Below are 13,752 nucleotides of genomic sequence, written 5' to 3' on the forward strand. Positions count from 1 at the left end.
AAACCAAACTTTACATCATAGAATGATGGAATTTATCCTTTTTGTGGTTTGAATTTTGTGAGCAAATGTAGAAAACATTCACATCAGATCCCATAAGAAAATCATGATTTTGTCTGTGAAAGCTAATGTATTAAAAAAAAAAAGTCTCTGTGTACAGCACTTGATATGCCTTTTGTTTTAATGCAGTGTGATCAGTTTCATTTCTTATTTTCAAATAATACATTTAAGGACTTTTCAGGGTTTTTTTGTTTGTTTTTGTTTTTTGAAGAATACTGAGTCACTGCAGTGGCATTTAGTAGGGATTAAGAAAACAGTCCCAGACATGAAGCAGATTCTAACTGGTTATTTTAATAAATTTTCCACCGTTCAAAAGGTTAATTTTGTTCACTGACCTCTTGTCTAAAACAAAATCTTTATAGTAACATCCAGGGGTTGTATCACTGGAAGATTTGAATATTTGGGAATATTAGCATGAAGACTTCCAGATATGACAGAAAATGAAGATGAGTTAGAAACATACCTGAACATTGGGATAGTAGTCACATTTCTTCCCTGATACAGGGATTTGCCTTCTGTGCTTTCCTTGTAGAAGTCAGATTTATGTGTTTAACAGTAATTTGACTCTTTAGCACCCCACTCTCCAGAATTTAGGAAGCCCTTGTTCTAGAAGCTATTGCTTATTTCTAGGGTGTCAGAAACTCCAAATTTCCCTCTTTTTTTTTTTTGTGATGAGAAATAAGAAGCTATCTCTTAAAACATACAAACATAACAGAACCCAATACAGCAAGAATGGCATCCTGTATTCTAGATATATTTAATTTCTGATTAGTACCTAGATATTTTATATCATGGCCCTTTACCTCATTCACACATTCTTGCAAGGAATTTCAAAACACAACTTAAAGGAGAAAACAGTTATTAAAATTCATTTTCATTAAGGGTGGAACATTTTTAAGCTATGTACTTTGAAAAGGAAGGTTCCCAAAATGAGTGTTGTAGCATTTGATACAGCAGTGAGATACATTTTATTTTTCCCAGGAAATTCCCTAGGAATTTTAATTGCATAATTATAATTTCCATATTAGATGGTGACAAGTGTGTGGTTATTATCAATTTGCATTGTTTGTAGCAGCAGAATGAAAAATATAAATACTTCTAATATCATTTTTGTTTGTTTCCAGAAAAGTGACATCAATGTGCAGAGTTTTCTTTTTTTTTTTTTTTTTAATTCTTCTTACTGTTAGTCATTTCAAATCATTTTAAGTATTTCTAGCAGGTTTTTTAAAGTTTTTTTACATGTTTATTCTTCATAAAGAAAGAGACAGAGTGTGAGCAGGGGAGGGGCAGAAAGGGAGGGAGACAGAATCCAAAGCAGGCTCTAGGCTCCAAACTATTAGCACAGAGCCCAATGTGACCCGAGCCGAAGTCCAGCACCCCTTACTTCCAGCATTTCCAGTAATCATCAAGTTTGTACTGCTACCCATAGATGTTGCAGGAGGTGCTGTTTCTAACAACAGGGACCCATGTTCCCATCAGTTCCACTCTCACCAAGTTGAATTTGCTGATGAGGTAGAGACTCCTTTCCCAGCACTAATATTACAAAGATGACTCTCCCTATTCTTTGTTCTCTCTCTCCTAGTGGAGATAATACACTAACCTAGAAAACCTCAGAATTGGAAGGGATCTCTGAAAATAATTTATTTTACATTTCATATTTTTATAATTTAGAAACAGAAAAGTTAGGCATTTTGCCCCCAGGATGTTACATCTACATTATGGTAGATCTAGGATGTGGGTCTGGCTTCCTTGACTTCAGGAAAACCAAGATGAGATCAGAACACACCATTAAGCCAGCAAGAGCATTACATGGGAAACATGAAAACAAGGCAGAGAAAATAATGGTGTTGAGCAAACAGTGATGAACTTTGTTGTTTTCTTCTTCCTTAAGGTTTAAGGATTATTTTCAAATTAAATGTTAGCTATAGTTACTTAAAACCACTTTTCAATAGAATTTCACTGAAAAATAGTAAGAGAGGAAATTTGTAGATGGGATAAGAAAATAGAAAATGAAATGGAAAAGATGGTTTTGAATTTTAAAAATTTCAAAAAAAAAAAAAGAGAGAGAGAGAGAGAGAGGGTGGGGTGCCTGGGTGGCTCAGTTAGTTAAGCGTCTGACTCTTAGGTTTCATGATCTCACGGTTCATGAGTTTGAGCCCTGCATTGGGCTTTTTGCTGACGGCACAGACCCTGCTTGGAATTCTCTCTCTCTTCTCTCCCTACCCCTCTCCCACTTGTGTTGTCTCTCTCTCTCAAAATAAATAAATAAACTTAAAAAAATTTCTAATTGCAACAGAATTGTAAAAACTCAAGGATGCAAGAAAACTATGAAAAAGTAGGAAAAATAATGAATATACCTCCCCCCTAAACCACCATTAGTGTTTTAGCACACATTGTCCTGTGTTTTTGGGTGCATTTTTCTTTATTGTCTGATACCTCTCATATATAATTTTGTATGATGCTTTTGTGGATTATCATTGAATCATAAGTATTTCTCATGTCATATTACAAAAGTTTATCAATATAACATTGGCTATTTCTAGAATGTTCTGTCATCATGCTATAGTTCATTTCACTGTCAATGCCAATTTTATTTGATATTGAGGGTATTTATATAGTCTTTGCTAAATTAATGATATAATGAAGATCTTTGTGCATAAATGCCCATCTACATTTTATTAAATTCTCATATAATAGATTTCTGGATCTGGAAATGCAAGATGGATAATAAGTAGGTTTTGAAGAGGGAGGGTGAATGTTAGGAATATCTTAAGGAAGTGGAAGACATTTAAAAAGTCTCTAACTTCTGGCCTTTTATCTTTAGGAATCTTTAAGTTTACATCTTTTGGGTTTTTTACAAAAATACCTTATTTTATTTTGTTTATTTTATTTTGTACTGTATTGTTTTATTTTTTTAATTTTTATTTATTTATTTGTTTACTTTTTGCTTTAACTTTGGTGGCTTCTTGGCTCCTCTTTTATATAAATTGTGAAGTTAAGCTTTAAGTAAGGCAGCTCACACTATCTGGGTTATAGAGAGTCACTTTACCATTTTTCCCTCTTTCTGTTTCTTGCCAAACCTTCTAATTCAGGGCTATATTTCTTGTCCCTTTATAATTTCCTAGAATTTCCCTTAAATGTCACTAATTTTAATGGCTTACCAGTGGCAATGCTGCTTTCTGGCAGTGCCCTGATAGCAGCATCAAAGCAAAGAGCTAAAATTTTACTCACTTTGATTGATGAGCTCATTTTGTTACAGAGGACAAATTGGATTTTTTTTTATACTGGTAATAAAAATTAATGTGTGATGTTGCTTTTCAGATGTTATTGGATCTCTGCCTTAATACAGATTTCAGCAATAAAAGCATTACCAGATAACTTGACCAGAAAGTTACCTCCCTCCCCTTTAAGCTACCCTTACAAGTAAAAGTTGCTTTTCTAATTTTGTAATCCAGGTGTGTGCATGTAGGTATGTATATATGTATTGGCCTAATTGGGGTGGAGGGCTGTGGGGACAGCAATGGCAGTAGGACAATGCTTAGTGTTTCAATTTTCCATCTAATTGCTATGTTTATTTCTTTGTATTTCAGCACCTCCAAGATTTACAAGAACTCCTGTTGACCAGACAGGGGTCTCTGGCGGAGTTGCCTCTTTCATTTGCCAAGCTACAGGAGACCCAAGACCTAAAATTGTCTGGAACAAAAAAGGAAAGAAAGTCAGCAATCAGAGATTTGAGGTATTAGGTCCATTGTTCTGTTTCTCTGGAGGGAAATGTATCCACTATATCTTTGGTTTGTATATTACTTGCTTGTTTTACTTGATATAAAGTGCTATAATCACTGAGATACGGCATTCTTTTTGTTGCTTGTGTTGGAAAACTTAATTCTAAATGACTCTTTCTAAAAGGGAATTTGGGGGTTCAGGTGACTAACTTTTGTATTTAATTGTACCCGGCTCAAAGTGTTCCTGGTATCCATCTGTTAGCCTCATCCTCAGACTGTTCCCTCTTAAAATTGCAATATGGGAGTCTCACATCCTCTCACAGCCAAGTCTATAATATGAGTGACAACTTCCTATGCTATCAGCTCTTATTGAATTATGTACTTGTCCCTGGCCAAGCTTATAGATAGACAACTGGATGGTACAGGCCAACTAATTTAACTTCATCTGAACCTACCTCTGTTGCTGGGAATGGGGTCAATTCCATCCAACTCTATGGCTTTGGAATGAGGGAACAATGTTTTCCTATAGGGAAATCAGATGCATTTAACAAGGAAGAAGGGGAATGGATACTGGGCAGCCAATGAAGTTGTCCACTACACCTCACACCTGTGTTTTACAAGTACCATAAGCTAAAATGAGAAATTAGCTCCAGTGTGTTAGTCTAAGCACTACTCTGGAAGAACATACCCAATCAGGTTGATATTGCAGTTAAACCTATTAAACAAATTACTCAGGAAAGCTCAGTGTGTTGAAGGTTATGAAGCGTAATTCAGATATTATTTTGGGTGTTTTTAAGGAGATTAATGGTACAGAAATTGGCAGAGGAAAATTGCAAGAAGCACACAATACCATGCCTGAGATTTAAGACTTAAAGAGGAGTGGTTGATTCTTAGAAAATACCAAAACCTCCAAACTGCCCCAAATTGTAAAAGTCACTTTCTCTTACCTGAGTTTCTGACATACTCTATAGCCTAATGAATAGTTAGCAAATTAAAGGCCGTTTCTAGTTAAAAGAAACATAGCAAGTACAAAATTCAGAACATTTTCATTTTACTCATTTTTCACCAGTTTTCACAGAGCAGTAAATGGTCCAAATGCATAAAGGGTATAATTAATTATACCTCCAAAAATTGAAATGTGCACTCTAGTTTACAAATGATAAATGTAAAATTACATTTGTTTGAAAATCAAATACCTACAGTGATATAAACATAAAAAAATCTTAAGATTTGAGAAATAGTTCTTATATCATGTAGAAAGTGATGTGTGTGTGTGTGTATGTGATCTTTAGTACTTTTTTTAGTTTAAATGAAATTTCATTTTTTGTTAAAGAGGAGTTTGACATCATACTTCCTGTTGACAATAGCTTCTTGACAAAATATTGTAACCAAGATTAAATTTAATAGTAAACATTCCAAAGCATGAGCTCTGCTCATTATATAATTCCTAATGAGAAGCATATAAACACAGCCAAGGAAAATTAATTATTTTTACATGAAGCACCTACATCAAATAGTGTTGAGTCTTGGGTTGAGAATCTTTAAAACCTGGAATAGTATATATGCATTTTTTTTGTTTTGCTAGTTTATAAAGTCTGGGAGAACTCTAAGTGAACTCTCTTCTTCTATCTCCAGTTGTAAATACAATGTCTGGCCTAGAGTAGGTATACAATTGATACTGGATATTAAAGAAGGTTTTCAAATTGGAAATTATAGCACTAGCCCAATGTGTAGTATATTGGTTGTTTGTTGAAAGAGGATTGGTCTAACTCTAGGAAATAGTTCAGAAATGTAAGCACACAGTAAAACAATTAATCAAAAGTGATTAAGAGAGTAGATTCTGAGACTTATCACAGGAAGAATTTTTTTTCTTTTTATTGTATCTATGTAAGATGATGGATATTAATTAAACCTATTGTAGTAATCATTTCACATATTTGTAAATTAAACCATCATGTTATATGACTTACACCTTAAACAGTGATATTTGCCAATTATTTCTCAATGAAAAAAATCAAAATTTAAATTGCCATTAAGGATGTTTAAGCCTTTCTCTACAGTAAGCTGTGAGATGTTTATAAGTATATACGTATTTTTACTTATGACACAGTTGGCTAAGATTGCAGTAACTCTGAAACCTTTTACTCCCAAGATGCATAGTGGATTCATTCTAAAATGTATGCTTAATAGAGTTGAAAATAAATCATAGTGCATTGAGAAGTGGTACATTTTGGCTATCTTTGTGAATTTAAAACATTAAGTGGAATGCAGAAAGTACTTAAAGTGGATATATTTTAAAAATATCCAATCTCTTTTTTCCATATGTTGACATAAACACATTTACACACAAAATCTGGGATTGAGCATCCCAATAAATGTATTTATAAGGCATTCTCAGTTCATAATTTAGGCACATGGAAGTATTAGTCACAGGGAAATGCCAAAAACAAAACAAAACAAAAACAAAAACACTAAAACCAGAAAGCACAGCAACTAAGTGAGCAGCTGAAAGAACACAGTACAGTTATAGAAAAGATAAGTAGAGGACTACACAGTTTTGTACTCATGTTTATCAGTATCATCATCATTATCATTTTTAAGTAGTTCTTGAATTAGCTGACAAATATCTAGGGCTGCTAAACTGTTTCAGAGTACAGTCCATAATGATAGTGAATTCAGGCTTACTCTTTAGTACATTAATTTTCTGCCCGGTGAAGCAAGCCTCCATTTTACCGCAAGAAAGCCCTAAAAATGCAGAAAACGCTAAGCTAGAACAAATACTGCAATGATTTATGGCAAAATTAATGCATGCCATCAGTCTCTTGGGTTGTGAAAGCCATCTCGTTGGCTGCCTAAGTATTAGATTTATGCAGTTTCTCTTCATGGTTTTCTCATCTATACTGTTCAGGATGAAACACTTTAAACGAGCAGCCCTATCTCTGGTGGCACACATTATGTCTTCACCTTACAGTCCAATTATTGAGTGGATCCACATATCTATATGTGCTCTCAAAGACAGAATAATTTGAGAAAGTTATCCATCATAGCAGCAAGTCTCTTGCAAAATTAATAGGGTCAAATTCCCCTGGATACACATACTAGACTATTTCCGTTAGTACATTGTCAATGGTTTTCAGTAGACTTTGCATTTGTAGCTGCATGTCTTTCCCCTTGTTCAGAAGAAGATTCATTAAATTAAACCAATTACTCTGTTTTGCTGCTGTGTATCAAAATTCAGTCTTAAAGTGCTGCTGTGTTGATTCTGAGCCTAAAAACTGGCTCACCACTGTATTAAGAGGTTTAGTTGAGAGGTAGACGATTGTAACAACACCTGTGACAGCTATTGTCTCCTCTAATAGGTAATAGAGTTTGATGATGGATCTGGATCAGTTCTCAGAATACAACCTTTACGGACTCCGCGGGATGAGGCCATTTATGAATGTGTGGCCTCGAATAACGTGGGAGAAATAAGTGTATCCACCAGACTCACAGTTTTGCGTGGTAAGTAATCAAATACAAGGCTGTTGCCTGTGTAATTGTTGAAATTCTGTATCCCTGGTGTTCTTTTGTAGGACCACTAAAAAGAGTAGGATTGTCATGACAGTTAAATGGGAAATGAATTTAAATACAATGTTTATAAGGGTAAAGCCTTTAAACAGAGTGGGTGCCTTTTTTCACGAGTCTTGAAATAATCCTAACCAGGGAGAGAAAAGAAAATCACAGAGAAGTGCAGATTTCCAATGCCAGATATTGTGTTTTTGGTACTGTGCCTCGAAAGGAAACAGGGCCTGCTAGTCTTTTGCATGTTAGCATTGCTTATGTATGGATTTTTTTGTACCAAGGTTGGGAACTACTTTCTGCGGATTACTACGTTTGACCTTGATGTTTGCAAAATTAAAGGAGCGTCCTCTACCTAAAGAGTAGTTCCTCTTAAACAGAGGAATTGAGAAAAAGAAAGACACCTTTCTTCTTTATGTCAAAAAATGTGTTTTTATTTTACCCTTTTATATTTTTTGAACTACCATCTGTTAAGGCAAAGTGAGTGGAAACAGTGTGTCCCCATGTGTGTTTTCAGCTATGTGGCTTATGCAGTTTGACCAAAGTATGAAATGACTTCCCAAATTTCCAGTACTAAAAGTGTACCTACTTTCTAGACTTTCCTTAGAATGGCAGTACTAGAGAATAAAGGCTAGTGATTAATAATAGGCTGTTGTATGTCTCTAAGTCAATAATTTTTTGTAGAGATAAGAATATCATCTGAATTAGCTTACTGGTAGTTGACCTCTCCAAACTAGTACTCCTGTGCCTTTATCTCTTTTTTTCTCATGCACAATTTTATTTCTTTGTTTATTTTGAACCTCACTTTGCTTAATTCCACTACTTATGAGAACAGACTTTCTTAAGATGAAGTTTATTTATTTTGAGAGGAGGAGTTGGAGGGGCAGGGAGAAGGAGAGACAGAATCCCAACCAGACTCCACCTTGTCAGCACAGAGCCTGATGCGGGTCTTGAACTCACGAACCATGAGATCATGACCTAAGCTGAGATCAAAAGTCAGATGCTCAACTGACTGAGCCACCCAGGCTCCCCCAAAAATGTTTAAATAATGTAAATATGTTACTAAGTCTCAGGAGAAATACTGACCAACTTGATATAGATCTTTTAAATGAGCATAACAGAACGCTGCTTAAAAAAACTTAAGTCAGATTTGGGCTACATTTCTGTCCATTATGACAAACTACGTTTACATACAGCATTCTCATCCTCCTATAAATACATCTAGATGTTGATAAAATATATCTGAAAATAAAATAAATGCATGATTAGGCTTGCAAACAAGAAAGAAGTTTCCAGGTGCTATAGACAAAGAGAGAATCTCCAGAGAATAGACAATTTATAATCTCATAAGCCAAGATAATAACCAAAAGGACCATATGCTTTATGGCTGGTGTGTTAGCTCTGCAGCACACAGGCCTACGTAAAATAAAGTGAAAGTAAGAAGAGCTAGATCAGCTCTCTGCATAAAGGTGAGAATTCTAGCACTACTTCTATGGTGCCATCCTCAGAACTTAGAATCAAACATCAAAACTGGTCAGATACAGTGACTCACACAGTGTGAAACAGGCAGCCCTGTAGGTACTCACCCCACAGAGATGCTCCCACAACTCAGGATATACAACCCTAGACAAGGCCATTCATTCTCAGATGGGCTCATAACTACCAGTTCTAAAGCATGAAAGCCAGTTCTAATTCATGAAGGACAGTAAGCGCAATCAATGAGAGTAGAAATTATGATCTGATGAAGTGCAGATAATGAACCATATGAATGCGTTTGGAAAGAAATGCATTTTAAATATTTGAAAAGGTAATGGAAAGACTAAAATCTCTCAGGCAAGAATAAGATCTAAGGGGGGAAAAAAGAACGCATGGGAGTTGGAAGTCAGATTTTAGAACTGGAAGGAATCTTAGAAACTGTAACATTTACTACAAAATATATATACATATGTGAATATCCGTATATGTGTTCATATAAACTTAGATAGTAGATGTGAACATCGTAGAATAAGTTCTTCAGGCGTTCATATATGAAGCAAACTCAGACTAATTTGTTGATTTTCTTTTTACATTTTAATCTTCATTTCTTCACCTAGTTTAGAACTAATGCTGTTATGCAGAAAGTGTATTACAAAGGTGGTAAAGTAAAATTTATCACAAACCTTTCCTATTTCCTTGAATTCACTCCTTAAAAGGAAGCAATGACAGTCATTTGGCTTGACTTAATCTTCATGCATGTGATGAAGAGATTAACAAAACTTCGAGTAAAATACCACTGTACTTAGATTTTCACATGAATTTGTATTTTCCTGCCTCGCAGCTGATCTACTCATCTACTTTTATTCAACTAGCTCTCACATAAAACAAATACACTTGAACATTTTAATATGATCTTAACTTCTGTGTGAATATCTGTCATATGTAAGTGCATTTGTCTGAAAATTTATGATTCTAGTAAAGATAGTTAAACCTTTTTTTTTTAAAGGCTATGTTTAGCAGTTTTGGAAATGTTTCATGAGAAAAACTCAAAGGTATTTTGGATAATGGAAAACTAGTCTAAACATAACTTAAAATAGAAAACTTTTCCTATATTCCTGTGGGATGAAATAAATGGAGCTGGGAATTATCTTTGTCTCCGAGGGCTACCTCTTTGTTTAAAATTTCTAAATAACTAATCATAATTCCATTAATGATAGTCTTGAAAAAATATTCCAGTAGCATAATCACATTCATAGAATATGGGCAAGGTGAACAGTTAGTTGAAATGAATGTGAAGAGTTTCCTACTACCATTGATGAGCTTTGTGCCCATTTTAAGTTCACTTGGTTTTGGAAATCACCTTGGTAGATACTCAAGTTCTCTGCTCTGCAGTTGGATCAGCCTGCTGTACACTTTCAGTCAGTGGCTCTCATCAGACGCCCATTTCATCCACATGGGTCATTTACTGTTTCCGTACTTTGCTGACAATGCCAAAAATGTGCCAACTGTCATGATGGGTTTTGTCTAAGTGGACTGGATGGAGATCACTAATTTATTTTACACAGGCTACTAGAGAACCTAATTAATTGGAGATTTAAACATCTGAACTGTGTGGCTAATGCAGAAGACATTGAAACAATACTCTGACCACCCATGTGCATTAAGAGGAGTATTTCAGGGGAAAGTTTCCCTCTGTAGCTCTGTTCAAATTGCCCTCGCTCTGAAAAACTGTTTTCATAAGGAATGATAACTATAAGCTCAGGCTGGACATGCCCTGGAATGAGATATTTAGGCAATTACCACTTATACACTGTGCACTGTAGTTCATAGAAGAAGTTGTAGGAGAATATGGAGTTGGATGCAGTACTTATGGCCTCTAGGTCATATTTTAATTTTTGTTTTTTGGTTTTTTTTTTGGCTGTCCTGCATGTGGAGACACAGGCAAATACCAATTCCCTCTTTCTGTAGTACTTTAGGACACTGAGCATATCTGTCATACACATGTTTTCCCTCCTAAGCAGAACTTTAACTGAAGGCTTCAGATACCACTGAGGGGTTATTAAGGGCTGAGACTTACCTAATTATAGAATTTGAAGGACTTTAGTTTACAAATTAGGCTTTCAAGGGCACGAGTAGGACCAGAGAGGGTATTTTAAGAAGAGGATCATTATCCAGATGGATTTAGTTCTTTCTGAATCTTTGGTTCACTGGTCGTAATTTCTTACTGGCCAAAGATTATTAGGGGGAAGTCTTGTAGTATAAATTCATATAATGATAAATGGAATTGAAAATGTTATCTCAGATACATGTTACCAGCACCAGGGCAGAGAAAGTGAGATATTACCAATTTTGCATGTAACTGTCTGTGTCATGTTTCTAGAATTTAGATATTTTTTAAGCAGTAATCAGAAAATACACATATTATTGGCATCCAAAACAGCATGTAATGCATTATTCTTTTAAGTTTAGTGGATTGTTTTTGGAGACTTGTCCATTCCCAAATAGCACTGCCCCCCAAAATACCACTAGCACTACCACAACAAAACAGTGTCTAATATATAATACTGTTGCTCTTACCTACTTAAAGGAGACTTTTTCATACAACACAAATAAAGTAAAATTGCTGTCTGAAAAATTTAGTTAAGGGGCACCTGGGTGGCTCAGTAGGTTAAGTATCCGACTTCAACTCAGGTCATGATCTCACAGTTCCTGAGTTTGCGCCCCGCATCAAGCTCTGTCCTGATAGCTCAGAACCTGGAGCCTGCTTCGGATTCTGTGTCTCCCTCTTTCCCTGCCCCTCCCCTGCTTGCACTCTCTCTCTCTCTCTCTCTCTCTCTCCCTCTCAAAAATAAACATTAAATTTTTATAAAGTTAGTTAAGCAAATATTACACAATCTAATTACCTAGTTTTGCAGATATATTTTATGAAGCAATACTTAATGTTTACTCCACGCAAATGCATCGTATTTTATGAATGGCCACCATCAAGACATGAGACAAAATACAAAGTTCTCACTTTGTAATCACAGGTAATTTGAGTTCCAACTATAGTTTTGTCCCAACATAGCTGTGGCATCTTGAACAAATGTGTTAACTTCCCTACTTTCCTGTTCATTTTATTCTCCTTCCTCCTTTTCTACCCCCTCTCCTCCTCCTCCTCCTCCTCCTTCTCCTCCTTCATCTTCATTTTTATTATTGTTATTATTTTTTTTTATCTTCACATGCACAGAGAAGCCAAAGAGATTGGACTAGGATCACTCAGATCTCTTTTCTTTAGCTTTCTCGATTCAGTGACATGCCTGTTTCATAATCCAGTTCTTGCAAGATGGAAAAAATATGCTTCCTGAAGGTGACTGTTACTGAGATAGTAAAACACACAGTGAGCAGTTGCATGAGACAGAGAAGGCATTTCATTGGGAAATGGAGAGAAATGTTTGCATAATATGTCGGTTTCAAAAAAATGTAAGCCGTTATGGCAGTTGTTAAAAAAACAACAACAACTTTTACAATCTTTCGGGGAGAAAGCAGTCGCCTCTCTCCACCATTGTGCAGTACCCTGTGATCAGAATTAGCATGTTCATTACAGTCTCATTTTATTAATGCCTCTTTTTGAAGATGAACACAGTTGTCCCCGCTGTGAAAATGGTACTTTGCTGTTTATGTTATAAAGTGGTCTCGGCTGGGGATCCAGGCTAGGAACATTAAAGAACAAAGCACAGCTGCTTGACTGTCACACAAAAGGATTTTTATGAAAGACAGAAACAAAAGGAAGGGTGGCCAACACAGAACAAACTTGCTGACAATTATGGTACTGAGTGAAGATTATTTGAAAAGGCTTATAAAATAGTTGAGTAGTTGGAATAAATTGATAACAACATGATAAAGCCTTCCTGTGTACTCCCTTGCGGAAAAGAGGAGGTGGTGGGCAAAGCCACGTAAGTACACAGAAACTTCTGACTTTTGGACTTGTGGTCCTAAGAACTTATAAATAGCTGTTCTTTACGTGTTAGTGTTCACCAAGGCAGAAGCCCATGCACACAGGTCCTTGGGACCGTTGTAAGGAGAGACATTAAAACAAATAATATTTGGGGCGCCTGGGTGGCTCAGTCGGTTGGGCGTCCGACTTCAGCTCAGGTCACGATCTCGCGGTCCGTGAGTTCGAGCCCCGCGTCGGGCTCTGGGTTGATGGCTCAGAGCCTGGAGCCTGCTTCCGATTCTGCGTCTCCCTCTCTTTCTGCCCCTCCCCCGTTCATGCTCTGCCTCTCTGTCTCAAAAATAAACGTTAAAAAAAAAATTTGTTTAAAAAAAAAAACAATATTTGGGAAAAAGTGCATTTGTGAGCTGAGGCATTTTCCTGCTTCCTTGTGGTCAGTCTTTTAAGGATTATTGTGTTGGTGATGCATGCCGCTTTCTTTGGATTGTTGTCACTAGTTTTTCCACCCTGGGATTGTCTTAAAGGACTCAGAGAGAATGAGTGCACTTGTAAATCTCAAGTGAGATTTTAGTGTTAAGTGAGAACAATTGTTTTTCTTTTGCCTTCATATTATTTTTAACTATTTTAAAATGAATATTAAGTCATGTGAGTACTTACTATTGATTGGCTGTTAATGGCACTATGGAAATGTCCAGCTGGAAGGGAATTTAGTGTTTACCTAGCCTTAGCTCTTATTTTTGATGTAAGAAACCAAGGTCTAGAGAGTTTGGAATGATTTTTTTTTTTTTTCTTTCTTGGTCATACAGCTAAGATTTTCTTTGGGTTTTACCCAGTCAAAACTAAGCCCTGCTCTATTATGATGTGACTATGTACTGTAGCCCTTGGGTTATTTACTTTTGATGTAGTTATAAAAGATATTTTCCTGGAAGAACAATGTTCTTTCAGCTGATCAGCCACAGACAAACATGACATAAATGACAACAGTACTAATGTGCCATGGTGTCA

At 35.9% G+C, this 13,752-nt stretch overlaps 1 protein-coding gene across 35 annotated transcripts in view; it reads left to right on the top strand.

Moving 5' to 3' along the window:
• PTPRD (protein tyrosine phosphatase receptor type D) overlaps positions 1–13,752 on the top strand; it is a 2,222,827-nt gene that overhangs the window by 1,900,652 nt on the left and 308,423 nt on the right. For all 35 annotated transcript variants that reach the window (XM_058695363.1, XM_058695354.1, XM_058695368.1 and 32 more), the window contains 2 exons: positions 3,648–3,793; positions 7,139–7,280. In XM_058695363.1, coding sequence (XP_058551346.1) covers positions 3,648–3,793; positions 7,139–7,280 — 288 coding nt within the window. The remainder of the gene's footprint in view (positions 1–3,647; positions 3,794–7,138; positions 7,281–13,752) is intronic.

This window comes from Neofelis nebulosa, chromosome 12 (assembly GCF_028018385.1).
Source record: "Neofelis nebulosa isolate mNeoNeb1 chromosome 12, mNeoNeb1.pri, whole genome shotgun sequence".
Lineage (NCBI taxonomy): Eukaryota > Metazoa > Chordata > Mammalia > Carnivora > Felidae > Neofelis > Neofelis nebulosa.